Raw genomic sequence first — 17,397 nt, forward strand, 5'->3', positions numbered from 1 at the left:
GATTTTATTTGTGATAGAAGATGTAAATTTGTGTCAAACGGGTCGCTCCTTTTATGTGCATCCAAGTGAACTTAAATTTACATGATTTTTTCTAAGAGTGAGTCGATGAACAGGTGATGCGTTGGGTCCTGGTATTCACGGCATTTCTGGAGGATTTGCCGTACAGTAGAGATCTGGTCCGTTGTCGACCGGCCGTCGATGAAGCTGGCTTGATAACTTCCCACGAACTCATTCGTTTTAGGTGACAGACGACGGAAGATGATCTGGGATAGCACTTTGTAGGCAGCATTCAAAATAGTGATCGCCCTGAAGTTCTCACATTCCAAATGGTCGCCTTTCTTGTGAATGGGGAAGATTACCCCCTCCCTTCCACTCCTCCGAAAGCTGTTCGGTTTCCCAGATCCTGACTATCAGCCGATGCAGACAGGTGGACAACTTTTCTGGGCCCATCTTGATGAGTTCAGCTGCGATACCATCCTTACCAGCTGCTTTGTTGGTTTTGAGCTGGTGAATGGCATCCTTAACTTCCCTCAGCGTGGGAGTTGGTTCATTTCCGTCCTCCGCTGCTCTGGCGTCGCCGTTTCTTCCGTTGCCGTGGGCTCCCGTGCCTACGTTCTCCACGCCGTTCAGGAGCTGATCGAAGTGCTGCTTCCACCTTTCGATCACCTCACGTCCGTCCGTCAACAGGCCTCCGTCTTTATCCCTGCATATTTCGGCTTGCGGCACGAAGTCGTTGCGGGATGCGATGAGCTTCTGATAGAACTTCCTTGTTTCTTGGGAACGGCACAGCAGTTCCATTTCTTCACACTCTGCTTCTTCCAGGCGGCGCTTTTCTCCCGAAAGTGGCGGGTCTGCTGTTTCCGCTTCTGTTTGTAACGTTCCACGTTCTGTCGAGTCCCTTGCTGCAGAATTACCGCCCTCGTTGCGTTCTTCTCCTCCAAAACCGTTCTGCACTCTTCGTCGAACCATTCGTTCCGTCGATTCCGTTCCACGTACCCGATGGTGCTCTCTGCTGCATCGTTGATGGCTGCTTTCACTGTACTCCAGCAGTCCTCTAGAGGGGCCTCATCGAGCTCACCCTCGTCTGGCAACGCGGCTTCGAGATTCCCAACGATTGCTTCAGTCGCTCTAGGTTGTACCGTGGCGGTCGCCGGTACCGTACATTGTTGATGACGGAGAGTTTTGGGCGCAGTTTGACCATCACCAGATAGTGGTCGGAGTCGATGTTGGCGCCACGATAGGTCCTGACGTCGATAATGTCGGAAAAGTGCCGTCCGTCATTCAGAACGTGGTCGATTTGAGATTCCGTCTGCTGTAGTGATCTTCAGGTGTAACGATAAGGGAGGCTGTGTTGGAAAAAGGTGCTACGTATGGCCATATTTTTGGAGGCGGCGAAATCAATGAGTCGTAGGCCGTTTTCGTTCGTCTGCTGGTGGGCGCTGAACTTACCAATCGTCGGTCTGAATTCCTCCTCCTGGCCTACCTGAGCGTTCAAATCTCCTATGATGATCTTGACGTCGTGGCTTGGGCAGCGATCGTACTCGCGTTCGAGCTGGGCGTAAAATGCGTCCTTGTCATCATCAGTACTTCCGGAGTGTAGGCTGTGCACGTTTATCACGCGCCTCTGTATATCACCCATCACGATGAAAGCTGTTCCCAGCTCGCGTGTGTTGCCGCTGCTCTGGTAGATGCTATGATTACCTCTAAACGTTCGCACCATGGATCCTGTCCAACACACCTCCTGCAGCGCTACGATGCCGAACCCGCGGTCCTTCAGTAGATCGGCGAGTATGCGGGTGCTCTCAATGAAGTTGAGAGATCGGCAGTTCCACGTACCGAGTTTCCAATCGCAAGTCCGCTGGGGTCGTTGCCGTTGGTCTCGGATCGTATTATTCTGTTGCTGATTTTCCGCTACAATGGTTTTTTTACGGCTGGCTCGTAGGGCCTGACACCAACCCCCTACTTTCCGGAGGACCATAGTGCACAGTTGAGCTTAGAATCCTTCCCTGGCACTCGGACGTAGATCAGCCGCCCCTAACATGGGGATCAGACGCTGTTGCGAGCCGCTCCTCCTGGAGAACAGACGCTCAGGTTTTCCGAAGCAAACCCCCCCCTTCTTTGTCAGCCTACGACCAAAGTTCCCACCGGGGTTGGTTACCCGATCTTCCCTAAGGTTGCTCATAGTTTCCGGCCGGTACCACGTGGAGGTAGGGATAGGAGTTGCTGGGCAGAAGCTAGTGGATCACAATGGGATCTGAATTGTGCAGCATACCCAGCCTTTACCGTGCCCAAAAGTCGTTGCCGCTGAATCAGTTCGTTATCTTTCATTTTAGGTTTCTGTAATGGTTTTTGGGTTTCGAGAACTGTAGGTTGTTGGCCTAAGGTCCCCTATCCACCGTGGTGGGGCTGTCGCCTTAGGTATAGGTATAACTTCTGGTGGAAGTGCATTTCATACTGAGCCACTGGATGCCAGAACCGACGCTGTTTGTGCCGCACTTCCTTGGTGAACAGACACTCGGTACGTATCTCCTCAATCTAGCTGAAGTCAGAAGGACAATAGTGTCCTGGCTGCACTACCAACAAAACACACAACTCTTAGCTGCTGGCGGTTATTTAATGCATTGAATGACATGATCCATGTAATTAAACTGTTCGCAGAAGTCTTGCTATCAGTGTTCAATCTCCCCATACTTCTTTTTATGATTACTCTGGCAAATTCTTTTGCTCGATTTGTATGGTTAGTTACTCGTTAGTTTTGTATTCCTTGCAATTTTGTTAATTTAGGCTATCATTAGAAATGGTACATCTACCCTACAGCCGGAATTGTGTCTATAACGTCTCAATCCAGTCGTTGGCGGCTGCGGCATCGGACGATGGAAGTATAGCAAACAACAAAAGCCAGCTGATATGCGATTCGGCGTTGACGACCTTCGTGCCGGCTGTATCGCACTAGTAGGTAGTCACTGCACAACGACGACGACGACGACGACTTTATGGGCGAAGGTGCCGACTTGCTATGGTATGGTAAGAACGCCGACTACGCTGTCCAACGCAATCGAGGGCAACGTCTTGTACGAATTCTGCGCGCGTATTTCGGTGTTCATTCATAGATTTTTTTTCGTTGGTTAAATCTACAGTCTACACTCTACACACATGTTTACTAGACTCATATATGGGACTTTACTAGAGAATAGTGGGTGGCTGACAACGGTGTGGTGGTGAGCAGTATATCAAGTATAAGAGTGACGTCACACTAGAGTCTGCTTTAGTGTAGCCAGTAGCCACCAAACAACGGTCAGAGGACAGTCGGCTCCGCAGGCCGTAGCGTCGATTCTGCGCATTAGTTCCTCACGCAGAGCTGTCAGTCAGTCAGTGGTGGACGTTTGGTCTTGATTGTTATAGTTCTGTTCCTCACTGGTTCCCCGTAATAATTGCCACTACAAATGGGAGAGTGTCATTGCTGCACAGTGCACATGTAGATTTTAGAGAGCTTGTGTGTTTTGGACGATTCTCGGCGGTTCTGCGCGGTCGAGTGTGCAATCAAAAGTTTATTGCACCGTTCTGCAGCTGCCAGGTGAAATATTGCTCAAGGCGGCGGGATCGCGGCAATTAGAAGCAGCACGGGGTGAGTTATATACGATACAAAAGCTAACCACTGTGAAAAGGCAAGTGATAGATGGTTCTAGTGATGTGAATCTACATTCTGTAGGGAAAAGTTCAGTGAAATTTCATTCCGTCGAAAAACAAATAAATCAGCTCAATTACTATTGCTATTAAGTAGAACAGTATAGTTCATTGACCTAATTTATTGAGTCGCTGATTTCAATTAAAAGTGGTTTCACTTTCGGTGTCGGACGGCCAGTGCGTGAGAAGTGTATTGGTCGTAGTAGTATGATAAGCCTGCCTCTTTGCTTGCCAATGTCTGGTGTCTTGTGTACAGAAGTTCGAGTCGTTTGCTTTTGTTTTTGTTGTCATCACGTGGTCAACATTTATGTCTGGAATACGGCAGCGTGCGGGTGTTCTATCGCAGATGATGTTCAATTGAATGGTAGATTCATTTCATTGTGTAGTTGACTTCTTTTTCTTCTTATTGGCGCAACGTTCCAACTGAGACAAACCCTGCTTCTCAGCTGTTCTATGAGCAGTTTTCTATGAGCACTCCCGCAGTTATTAATTGAGAGCTTCCTCTGCCTATAATGTATATTTTGCATGTGCATAATGACTGTATCGGAAATTGATTATAAACGTTCACAACTGTCTAAAAAATATTTTATTCGAAATAAACATAACTTTATTTTTGGAGATACTATATAAATCTTTAAAATAGAGAATGGCAGTTTAGTTTTTGAAAAAAAAAAACAATCATTTAACTTGAACTTTTATCTCAAAGATTGCACATATGTTTTTAATTAAATTTTAATTTTGGACTCCTCCCAAAAAATTTGAAATTGCGAAAACTGTGGGAAAATTTTCATTTTTTTCTCTTATTTTTGCACAAATATATTCTTTTCTAGAATGTTCATGATATAGAAAAATTATTTTTGTCAAAAAAAAAAAAAATTCTCCGCAATTTAGCGCAATTTCTAAAAATGAAAAAAGGCCATTTTTTAATGAACTCTTTTTGTATGCGTCTTCAAAGAACGATTACGCAAATAAAAAACAGATAAAGTTGAAAATTTGCATTTTTTTCTATTGGGCATGTCTTTAAATTTATTGAAGAGGTAGTTTTACCAGAGAACGGAATTTTATAACCTCTGAAGATATATTAAACAGAGCGTCAAAGTTCGACCAAAAAGTAGGTGTTTTTTTGGGATAGACCATTTTCTACATATTGGAGGTTTTTCTATCCAAAATAAGAATTTTAAAAGTCGGTATTTAGTGATATGTTATGTGTACATAAGTGCTAATAATAATCATTATTTTCCAGATTCTTCCCCGTTTAAATTTTTTTCGCTACAAATTATTGAAACGCTAAAAAAATGCATTTTGTACAGATTGTTATTTTGTGCAGTGTACTCATTGAATCATATTTTCAATAATACTAAACATTTTCCAAATTTCTTCAAGCTGTTCTAAACTTAACTATATTGTGAAGATTTCATAGAAGAACCGGAATAAAAAGACCAACCGTGCTTCGAGATAGAGCATTTTGAACGTTTATAGTTAATTTCCGATACAGTCCTTATCGTATGGCAGGCGCAAAGATAATCTATGTCCAAGAAAGTCAAGAATGTTTCCATTATAAAAAGTTTCTGGACCGACCGGGAACCAAATCCGTCTCTGATGCTAAATACCTACGCCTTTATAGCTGTGGGCCCTCCATAGAGTTGTTTAGTGATAAAACAAGAGCACTGTTAATTGGCTTCGGAAACCTAGCATGCTTAACTGCTAAATTTTCACCAGTAAGAAGTTTAAAACCAGGGTTTTAACATTAGCAACAATACCATTCCAGTAATGGAACACGTGTTCAGTAATAAGGACTCTAGTATGTTCCTTACATACCAGTATTTACCAGTCTTTAACCTTCGAGGACGCGCGCCATCAAGCAACCGAAACTGCACCGCGCTCGCGCCGCATACGACGAGCGAGGTTTTTTGGTAGTGTTATACTTTTTACAACAGCCCGCGTGCTGAAGCGTTAAATTGTTGATACATACATAGATCAATAACCCAATTTGATTTCTTTTGCATTGCGTTTAGTCTTGGATGATGAGGTTTTTGACTGTTTCCAACTTAACAAACTTTACGGTTTATTTTTTTTTTCAAAAATTTGAGGTCACCAATACACTAGTAGCAAGAACTAAATATGTACTATGATTCCTTGAATTACCAGAACACATATATTCAAAAAATGAAAAATAGGACAACACTAGATTTCGGTTTGGTAGATCTTACTCCATAATGCAACCCGAAAAGGTGATCTACGTTAAACCTCCTCAATCATTCATCCATCAGCATGGGTCGCCTGACACCTTGGATTGGAGTTCCCTAATGGGTGCGATCACGTCAATAACGAAAAAGCACACTTATCACAACAGTACGAACTAAAGCAATCCCTGGAAAAGTTCACAGAGGAATACCAGGCAAAAAAATTGGAGGATTCTCTGTGGAAGAATGCACAGAGAAACCTCCGAAAAAAATCAAGAGGAATCATCCTAGTAAAATTCCAGCTTAAATTTCTGGAGTAACCCCTGGAAAAATTACCTGAGAAAGTATACAACGAAACTCTACAGGGATGCTGAATAAATACCTTGAGCAATTTCTAAAAGAATCATTGAGGAATCAGTATGTAATTTTTGAAGAAATCACTGTTAAGATTTCAAATGAAAATCCTGGAGAAATACACGGATGAATTCCTGAAATAAAGTTCTGGGGGAATATCTGGAGCAATTGCAGGATGAGTTCTAGCAGAAATGACTTGTAAATTCAAACAGAAACTCCAGAATTGTGTAGATGAATCTCTACAGGTATTTTGGAAGAAATCACAAGAAATTTACTAAAGCAATACTAAGAGATATCCCACCTAACATTTAATGTGAATGTAAACGTCAACAAAGCGTCCTCAATGCGGCTTGATATGCTGAGTTACTGTGTAAAACGGGGTATCATTGATCAGCGGGGTAACATTGATCGGCTTGACCGTCCTCATGGAATGTTCAAACAAGCATTTTACATTGAATCAGTTTCTGCTATCGAATGGTATATCGTTATCTGCTATAATTTAGCTATTGAATGACATGTAATTTATGGAAATTGAATTTCATAAACATTTAAATAAATCGATTTTTCCATAACTGTGTTTAGCAATGCAATGAGATACATTGCCAAACATTCATGCATGGCATGAATACTAGATACAGTATAAGGTTCGAAATCACTGTATTACTTCAAAATGATAGCCTAGAGTTGAAATTAATCACCGAAACTTTTATGAAAATACTACTTTTCAATAAAATTTACGGTTTAATGAAAGTAGTCAATCAATTCCTTAGGCCATTGCCTACCTTTAGGCGTTACTCGCGGTTTGGAGGTTTTTAATCCTAAAATAACTAAAAAAGTACATAACTTGTACGAATTTGGACAATATATTCGAAATCAGCGACCCCGAACTTAGTAAGTAAGGGTATTTTCAAAACAAACGAACATTGATCACTGACATGATCAATGTTACCCCAAATCAACAAAATCAAAAATTAGATTAAAAAGCCTATTTAAACATGTTTTAAAGTTTTACAATACTTTTTCGAGTAGCTTAACACATACTTAGAGGGCCAGTACTTGTTTTAAAAATATAAAACATGTGTCGTTCGCTTAAACTAGAGAATTATTCAAGAAAAATCGCAAATTCTGATCAATGTTATCCCGGATTACGGTACTTATGAAAGGAAGCTTCTATGCATGCCCTATACCAATGATTCTGGCAAACTTAATCAACATGTACAATGCTGTGCGAGCAGCTTCTACGCCACCAAGTCATAGCTCTTTTCTCTGCTCCTTTTCTAGCCTTCTCACAGGTTTTAAATATAAAATTATGTGGCTATTCCAATTTATTCGATTAAATATAATTTGGTTATGGATACCTTCCATGAAACAAAACATGTGCAAACTGAGACTATCTCTTTTAAAATTGCATAACTAAAGTTCTGGTCGCTACTTGGAATCGGACTCCCGGTCTCCGTATCCACTGGTCTCGATGATGTCCTCGCTGTCACACTGACTGCTATATATAAATTGCATTGAAAATAGCAAGTTTTGTTTTACCTACTCCAGACAAGGCTTTACAATTGTGTCACAAGAAACCTTACCCAACTTCATTTTGCTACAAAAGCATGTGAAACGTCAAACGCAATAATGATTACATTGAACACAAGCTGTGTGGTTGCGCCAGCAGGTTCTTCGTTATAGCATATAGCTGAAAGAATGTTCCTTAAAAAGCTACAAAGCGCTGCACTATAGGATATCAGGCGGATTAAAATCAGAAAAGTGACTTCCACCAATGCTTGTTCTGAAATTTTCTATCAATAATAAACATATAAACTAAGAGAAATCTAGAATTTCAAGTTTCTAGCTGATGTAGTTACAAAGATATTGAGTATCAAAGTTGAATAAAGCAAAAAAATGTAATTTTCGCAAAAAAACAACACATATTCAAATCGATAATTTTTAATTAATATCATCATTATCTATTGGTTTCAATACATCATTGGTAAGGTAATGAAGCAAGCTTTCCAACAAACAGTTGGGTTTATGAAATAGTTGAACAATTGTAAGAAAAAAGGACCAAGAAGAAGAAGAAGTTGAAAAAGGCATGAGATTAAAATTTTGTTAATCGGCATCTTTTTTCACAAACATTCCCAGCCTAAAAATCAGTTTATGGTCAAACTTTAGGTCTACATTAATGATTTTGTATGCGAAATGCTGCGGTAAATTGCTGTCTTGGAAGATTCAGCGTTTTTTACGCACGGGACTGCCTGGGCGCGCCTCTTGAGATTAAACGACGATTCTCAAACATTCTAAGCAAATTTCCTTGGAATTCATTTTGGAATGTAACTACACAAGAGATTTGATCATTCTAAGCACAAAATAAAAAAATAAAAATATAAACAAAAATTAAACAAATTCAAACTTTATATATATTATCAGTTATTTGACCATCTTGAAAATAGGCCCTTTTCAAAACTTGGTCGTGATGTTTAAAAATCTAGAGCTCGATTTGAATAGGTCGTATGTACGTTTGTCGATATAAAATTCGATCAGTTTATTTAAGTTATTGTAGCAATATGGAAGATATTTTGGAGACTTTTAATGATGGAACAGAAAGCCTGTTTTGTGATGACTCTGCTCTATGTATCAACTTTGCTCAATTTCATCGGTTTTTGCTATAATAAGCGAATCCAACTGATCGAATTTTTAATCGACAAAAGCACATACGACCTTTTCAAATCGAGCTCCAGAAATGTTCATAAACAATATATCACAGACAAACAGACGTAACACTTGCGAAATTTCCATCGACCACGCTTTTAACGATCATTTTAAATTTTCATAGTTGTGGCCTTCACAATCAGAGGCGCGCGCATAGTTTTTCTGCGTTTGACGTTTCACACTAGCGCCTTCTGTTGACGATATTGCACAACACAGTTATTCGTGCAACTTTCCCACCAGGTGATGGTAATATGAACTGGGCGATGGATTTCCATGAAAATCGTTCATGTTTGTCTGTGAATATATTATAGTCGAAACAACTACAGAATTCCAACAAATCCTCGAAAATATAACGAAAATATTTTTGTCCGCCTGCTTTTATGGGAATCCCCCATAGTGCGCTGCTGTTTTGTGTACTTGGCAACATTAAAGCAAGTTCTGTATAAAAGCAGCTGTTTTATAGTTCGGGACTCTTATTCGATTTTCACATCTTCCGGCAACTTTTCCGGAGTTGGGTTAGAGTGGAATAAAAGCAACCAAAATGAGTTCACAACACTGAGATGGATAGCTGTAAAGTGGCAATACTGTTTACAGCCGACAATCCGTGTTGCTGTACAACCGTTTCTTTATTACAGCTTTTAGATGTAATGATATCGCATATAGTAGTAGCTATTATATTGGTGGGACTTCGATTCGATTAGTTCAAAATTTAATATCTTCCAAAACATCACCCGGAGTTAGAATAGAGTGCAGTAAAGGCAACTCTAGCAATTAGTAAGTAGTTTCAGAAAACCGAGCTGGGTAGTTGTATGGTGGATGCTTTGCAGCTGTGTATTGGCTTATAGTTTATTTTTGACTAACTTTAAAAAAAAAAAAAAAAAATAAGCGTTCACTGCTTTAATTCGACTGTTACACAGCAAAAAGCAAATGACTGATGTTTATAGCACTGAAAATGTTAGTTGGAATTCCTCCATAGTTATTGAGAAGAAATCTTGAAGGAATTCCAAGAGCCCGGAAAATCCATGGAGGCGATGTTAAAGTAAAATAATAATATTGACCATTACGGAATTTTTTGGATTCCAGCGCGAAAAATAATTTAGCTTATTTTTAGCGAAGGTGTATTATATACGTTGGGTTTCAGTGCAAAACTACTGACAAACTGACGTGCAAATTCCTCAATTTTACTTGGCAAAAAATTCTCCTTAACCCTTTGAGGCCGGAATTTTTCTAAGCGTTATTACAAAGTTTATTCTATGTATTTCTGAGGTTTTGGTGCTCAACAGCATAGAAAGGGTTGAACATGATGCATCCAAACTGTTGTATCCTAGTTCATCCAAATTTTTCTTGAGTTTAGATCCTCCACGGGTATAATGATAAGTTTTTTCATTGTACAAAGCTAAAATTTGTAATCTATCATGTCCAGTAAGTCTTCTGAAATTTCAATGGACAATATAAAATCAGTCGGGATATCCTAGGTCATCCAAACTATTCTTGAGTACAGGTGCTGAAGTCTACGGGTGTAACGGTAACATTTTCATGATACAAAGCTAGAAATTGTAATCTATCATGTCCAGTAAGTCTTCTGAAATTTCAATAGACAGTATCAGATCAGTTGGGATATCCTAGGTCATCCAAACTGTTCTTGAGATTAAATACTGAAGTCTATGGGTGTAACGGTAACTTCTTTCATTATACAAAGCTACGATTTGTATTTCATCATGTCCGGAAAGTCTTCTGAAAGTTCAAAAGACAGTATCAGATCACTCGGGATATCCTAGGTCATTCAAACTGTTCTCGAGTTTAGATCCTAAAGTCTACGGGTGTAATAGTATTTTTTTTCATTATACAAAGCTACGATATGAAATCAACCATGTCCAGTAAATCATCTAAAAGTTCAATGGACTTCACCAGATCGGCTGGGGTTATACAAACTAATATGATGCTTAAAGTCTAGCATTTATAGCAATTGAAGTTTCTGTTTTAGCAATAGAGAGTTATGTTGTTTAATCTATTATACTTATTGGAGCTCTCATAACACAATCAGTGACTATGGCCTAGCTTCGGGATCAGAATTGTACACACTGTTCTGCAATATGGACAACATGCAACATGGAGTCTACAGACGTAGTAATATCTTGTATCTTTCGCTTGTATATTGATAATAATTATAATAAAACTGAATCAACAATTCTTCACCACAGTACTCGGTTCGTTGCTGTAGCCCTCATCCTCGGCTGCGTCCCACATTGACCTTCATATTTGTACTCCAGATAAGGCTTCGTCATAGCTTCACCATAGCTAGAAGTTTATTGTTTGTAGGGAAGTTTAGTAATTCTGAAATATCTCAAAGGTATTTTGGAATGGCACTAAACTTCACAGAAGTTCATGGACCTATATGGATAAGAATACGTTACGAAACTTTTTATAGCACAAATAATGACTACGATTGCAGATTTCGTAAAAGTTTAAACCACCTTAAATGAACAATGCCTATTAGTTTTTGATTCATTATGCATCATTATTTAGTGTAGCAGGCTAGCATTGCAAGTGTAGATATCAAGTTTTGTACTTCATGAAAGTTTGGATGACCTAAATTATCACAATTCAATCATGAAGTGAACCTTGAGAGTTAGAAGGTTCATGGATCCTATTTGGTTGTGTAACGTTAATGTTGCTCCTCAATGTCCCAAAGGTTCATAATAATATCTAGTAGACTTCACGTTGGTCCAGTAACCGCGATTGATTATGCAACGACACTTAGTATATCAGACATGGGGGTTGTCCATAAACCACGTGGTCATGAAGGGGGGGGGGGGGGGTGGTGTTTCGGCCAATGACCATTTTATATGGAAGAAAAAAAAATTGTATGGACTAATGACCACGCGGGGGGGTTGAGAAGTCCCAAAAAAATGACCACGTGGTTTATGGACAGCCCCATGGTTGCTGTTACGAGTGTATACCTGGAGTTCTGAACTCCAAGATAGTTTGGCTTACCTGGAATATCCTAAAGTGTCTCTAAATGACATTGTAGATTTTAAGAGCTTCACGGATGCTAGCGGATTATGCAATGCTATAATTCATGGTGAAACCACATAAAGTTATTCTGGTAGACTTGAAGGACTTCATTTAAAGACAGTTTAGGCGACCATGAATGTTCCAAAGTTTTATAATAATAACAAGTAGACTTCAGATTGGTCCAAAACCCACGGTTAAATATGCAACTTTACTCAGTATAGCAGATGTGGCTGCTGCTTCAAATGTAGACCAGGAGTCTGAAATCCAAGGTAGTTTGGCTGACCTGGAATATCTCTAGTGTCTCTAAATGACATTTGAGATTTCAAGAGCTTCTCGGATCCCAGCAGATTATGCAATGCTATTATTATTATGAGTGAAAACATATACAATTATTCTCGTAGATTTGAAGGACTTTATTATAGGACAGTTAGGATGACCCTGAATGTTCCAAAGGTTTATAATATTAGCAGATTTCAGATTGGTCCAGTAACCGCGATTGATTATGCAACGTCACTTAGTATAACAGATATGGCTGATGTTACGAGTGTAGACCTGAAGTTCTGAAATCCAAGGTAGTTTGGCTGACCTGGAATATCCCCATAGTGTCTACAAATGGCATTGTAGATTTGAAGAGCTTCACGAATCTCGGTAGATTATGTAATATGTACTATTATTTATGGCGAAAACACATCAAATTATTCTTATAGATTCTTAATAAATTTAAATTACTTTTTGTTAAATAAAACTGAAATCCGCAGAATATGAGACATTTTGGCCTTTTTCCACTATATGACGAGACACCCCTAAAAGGTCATAAAAACGGCATTGTCCCGTTGAATACGGGACGTATGGTCAGCCCAATTAAGTTATACGTATGTTTGGCTGTGTTGGAGGTATTGTTTATGTCATGACGAACAGAACAGGAAACTCACAACTTTGCAAATATTTTACATAACAATAAACAAGGGACAACATATTTTCCTGAGGGATTGGGACAGAAATGAGACGACGAAGAGCAATGTTTGTCAACAAGATAGGCCCATGCTGCGAGAGCATTTCACACTTATTTCAAACAAATTACGACCAGACTTGATAATGCCAAGTGGAAGAAAGGGAAAACGAAAGCTGATACGATTGGAATAACCGTATGATTGATATTGGTTCCAGTTGAGTCGAAGTGTGATCGATGGAGTTAGTGTATAAAAAGCATCCTGTGCTTCCAGTACATACGTACGAGTTATCACGAAAGCAAATAAATTACAGTGACTGATATGAATGGCTTAGTACAATGTATCCGGTTCATTCATGTCTAATCCTTATCAATATTTACAATTGTCCCACATTGTCCCCTTACTACCAAACCCATGGAGAGTTGACTGGATAAAGGTTGTACCCCTGTCTTGTTTCCATTCGCACACTTTTCTGAGTGTACTGGCTTTTTGCTATCATCACGCTAATTGCATGCTATTATCAGCACTTCATCGTCATGCTCGTCTGGATTGGGAAGTCATTGCCAGACTGTATCTCGTGCTAACCTGACTGCAGATCTAGGTAAAACCGACAGCTGTTCCGATAATGATAAGCAAATTCCATTCAAACTTACTTGTAATTTAGTTCATAAAGATATTTTTTGTTGTTTTAGGACCACACCAGACACTCCGGATGTCGTTCGATTAATCCTGGCATAGCATTAGTGAAAGCTGCCGTTGAGGGATGGCACCTACCGAGAATGAAACACGGTACTCTACCTGTCAGCTGCCGGCAGCTTCCAGTGAATCACACCACAAGACTGAGGCGTACGAATTTGAAGCGCAACCGTTGACTTCGGGCAAACATGCCGAGTCGGGGCAGGTACCGAAAAAGGCCATCTCCTGGCGAGATGGGATTTATCAGGTGATTCTAAGGGTAGATGGACATAATGTCCCGCTGGACATGATGTTCCGTTGAACATGGCATCTCAACTATTGATGAAATTTATCCTGCAGATTTTGGCCACCATATTGGTCAACCTGATCGTAGTTCAGGCAGGCATAAACATGACCTACTCGGCGATCCTACTGCCACAACTGTCCACACCGGATAGTCCCATACAGATTGACAAAGACGAAGCATCGTGGATTGCCAGCGTAGTAACGATAGCTCTACCATTGGGATCGCTTATCGTTGGCCAACTAATGGATAGGTATGGCCGGAAAAAGGTTTCCCTTGCCACCTGCATACCGTTTGCCATCGGATGGGCCCTGATAGCCATGGCGAAGGACGTCAATACAATCTACATCGCTCGGATAATACTTGGAAGTTCAGGAGGATTGACTACCGTGGCGTTGGTCTACGTGAGCGAGTTGTCACACGTCTCGATGCGAGCGATGCTGCTGTGTTTGAACAGCGTTTTTGTGTCGTTCGGTATTCTGTTGACTTGTGTTCTAGGTATGTCTCGGTTGTTTAATGCTCGTTATTGGTATAATACAAGTATATGTTTGGTAATTTGCAGCGCTTTTCTTCGACTGGAGGTCGATTGCCATAGTTTTCACGATATTTTCCTTAGCAACGTTCGTGCTAGTTCTAATCGTACCGGAATCCCCCCATTGGTTGCTGACGTTCACAAAACGGGATCCATCTGAAGTCCGGAAAGTTATGCAATGGGTCTACCGAAGACGTAGCGTAAGAAACATAGTATTCCTCAATAGGTTCCGGACCGTAAAAGGCTCTTCATTTCAGCTTGCTGAAGACCAGTTCTACCAACTGATGTCAACAGAGCGTAGTCCTCAGCGATCAATCGCCGAACCTACGGCCAACGGGTTTTCACTGAAGCTCTATCTACAACCGCGGGTATACCGACCGCTGTTCATTCTGCTCCTGCTGTTCGTGTTTCAACAGCTCTCCGGTGCATATGTTCTGATCTTCTACGCTTTGAACGTGTTCATGGAGATCGGTGGTTCGCAAGCTCAAGGTTTCAACGAATACAACGCCTTGGTGTTCCTTGGGCTGATTCGGTTCATCATGTCGATTCTAACGTCCGGGCAAGTAGAACAGCACTTTTTCGTATGCAGAAAGATTTGAACGATTAATCTCATCTACAGGTTCTCCCGAAAATTTGGACGACGACCACTGTTGATCACGTCGGCCAGTACCATGGGCTTCTTCGCCACCGTAGCTGCCCTATATCTGCACTTTGTTCGTAATGCGGGCCGGGAAAGTCATCCGGTCGTGGGAAGCTATCTGCTGCTGGCGTGCGTTCTGGGATACGTTTGCTTCAGTGCCCTTGGATATCTGGTCCTACCGTGGACCATGATCGGTGAAGTACTTCCCACAGATGTCAAGGGTAAACTGGGAGGATTCGTCGTATCCGTGGCGTATGTGCTGATGTTTGCCGTTGTCAAGGCATTCCCGTACCTCTTGGATCTGGTGGCGATTCAGGGTATTTTCTATCTGTTCGCCATCACGAGCTTTGCAGGGGTCATCTACGTTTATGGATGGATTCCGGAAACATTCGGCAAGAGCTTTCAGGAGATTGAACAGCACTTTGCTGATATGGACTAAGCCGTACAAGGAAGCTAAGATTCGCGTACTTAAGACGAATGGATCGAATTATCAAACCGTAGTTCAAAGTTGAAGTCTTCCATATGTAACTATAACAATACAGTAGATAAGATTTATTTAAGACGAAGCATTCAACGATTTTAAAAGACACATCAGTACCATAGGCCCACTGACTACAAGTAGATTGAAAGCTGTGATTATTTTTGACCAAAACCATTACCCACGAGATCCCTAATAGCTACAAGGATTGTGATGCACAATACATAATGTGAATTGTATTATTTCAACAGGAAAATATACACTGAGTGTATCGTACAGCAGCGGTGGTTTTTAATTTCCGAAGTCATTTGAATTTTCAAATAACTAGCAGTTTTATGCAAGCACACCTGATGGTGAAGAGATATAATTAAAATTGTAAATCAGCTTGTGACACATCATCGGCTGTCTCTCCGTTCGGTAAGTACCTACTGTTAACAGTCATATCATTTCATACCCATATGTATAGGTACCTATTATACGTTGAGCCAGCACGACAATGTTCGGTTGTTTCCACGGCAGTGAGTGCTCGTGTGAGAAATGATCAAAATTTGATTTCATTTAACGAGAAACTTCAGAGAATACAAACATGGCTGCCACAATGGCCGACTTGGTCCCCTACTCACGTTTTCAAGAGCAGCAATCTTGAAAATTCGTAAAGAAATGCTCTCGATTTGTAAAAGCTGCCTCTTTTTGCAAGTGAGCATAGCCAGGAGAAACAAGTGCGGCTTGGCTCCATGCTTTCTTCGTCAGATTTGTGCCTCTAAAGTTTATATGAAAAACTGCAATGGAATTTATTGATGTTTCACCTTAATGACAGATGCTCCAATTTATAGCTTTTCATCATTTTCTGAACGTGTCAATGTTTTATCGTCGGAATGGATTTTATACGATGCGGACATTTTCACCATGTTGAACGTTTAATTGAGCTTAATCGATATTGCGGTAGTAAGTTATCCGTATGAGGTGATGAGCCTTTAAAGAGGAATATAGACCTATTTTTATTAGAAATAAATCAATGCTTTTCATTTTATCTAGCGTAATATTTTCCCAAGTGCTCAGGGTATTATTGGTCCCAGGCACAGCTAGATACACTCCCGATTAGGGGTCGCAGTACCGACCACTTTTTGTGAGTACCGGTATTTCGGTACTGAGGCTCATAGTACCGGTAGAACAGGTAAAATACCGGTACTGGAAAATTTTCCACAGAAATTGAGAGTTATCTATTTTGTACAATAAAACCTGTCATTTACCAGACATTTGTGAATTCCGGTTTTCAGGGATGTCATAAAATCAAACCATGAAATTTGAAGTAGAACAAAAATATAAATGGATAAAAATATAGAAGAAGTTGTATGAAACTGTTTTAGAGCTATTGTTTAACTTCTGACCAGTTTCACAGGCAGTACCTTAGCCAGTCTAAAAAAAACAGGAACAACCATACATATAGCAAAATCACATAGATAGCTACTCTGTATAGATTACAATAATATTGCTGATTGCTTCTTAAAAATTTAAGAAAAACAAGAAACCCTTATCTAACAACTTAAATTTAAAGCTACTAAATCCATCTCCAACATTCGATATTCAATAAACCAATTATTGCTATGATTATCCTGGATTTCCAGAAAGGTTTCATGTATGAAACGTTTGTTTGTGATAGTTCTTGGAATCAAAAGTTTTTGTTTATTTCTATTGCATATTGGCTATACTAATGACCGTATTTCAATACTTCGGGAGAGATTTCCCAGTACCGAAAGTACCGATACCAAGGCTCAGTCAGTACCGGTATTTCGGTACCAAAAATTGATCGGTAATACCGGGATTTTTGGTACCGGTACTACCGGTACTACATCCCTACTCCCGATCAAAAGTTAGGGCT

The 17,397-nt window shown here is 40.3% G+C and overlaps 1 protein-coding gene across 2 annotated transcripts; it reads left to right on the forward strand.

Annotated features, from left to right (window-relative positions):
• The first annotated feature begins 3,295 nt into the window (after window positions 1-3,295).
• Window positions 3,296-15,794, forward strand: LOC109414512 (facilitated trehalose transporter Tret1). 2 transcript variants are annotated; one of them, XM_019688350.3, is made up of 6 exons: window positions 3,296-3,625; window positions 13,582-13,832; window positions 13,925-14,366; window positions 14,431-14,600; window positions 14,658-14,959; window positions 15,020-15,794. In XM_019688350.3, exons 2-6 carry the CDS (start codon window positions 13,653-13,655, stop codon window positions 15,477-15,479), a joined length of 1,554 nt encoding a protein of 517 aa, XP_019543895.3. In that variant the 5' UTR covers window positions 3,296-3,625; window positions 13,582-13,652; the 3' UTR covers window positions 15,480-15,794. The 2 variants fall into 2 exon arrangements, with proteins under 2 accessions (XP_019543895.3, XP_019543896.3); XM_019688351.3 differs by lacking the exon at window positions 3,296-3,625 and adding an exon at window positions 13,120-13,490.
• Window positions 15,795-17,397: the final 1,603 nt, after the last annotated feature.

The sequence above is a fragment of the Aedes albopictus genome, chromosome 3 (assembly GCF_035046485.1).
Source record: "Aedes albopictus strain Foshan chromosome 3, AalbF5, whole genome shotgun sequence".
NCBI classification, from domain to species: Eukaryota; Metazoa; Arthropoda; class Insecta; order Diptera; family Culicidae; genus Aedes; species Aedes albopictus.

Bases quoted from the DNA above. Each gene is read 5' to 3' on its own strand.
- LOC109414512 (XM_019688350.3), top strand. From the start codon at position 13,653: ATGGCACCTACCGAGAATGAAACACGGTACTCTACCTGTCAGCTGCCG. The intron at 14,601-14,657 runs GTAAGAAACATA...TCTTCATTTCAG, and splicing joins GGGTCTACCGAAGACGTAGC to CTTGCTGAAGACCAGTTCTA. The intron at 14,960-15,019 runs GCAAGTAGAACA...TCTCATCTACAG, and splicing joins ATGTCGATTCTAACGTCCGG to GTTCTCCCGAAAATTTGGAC.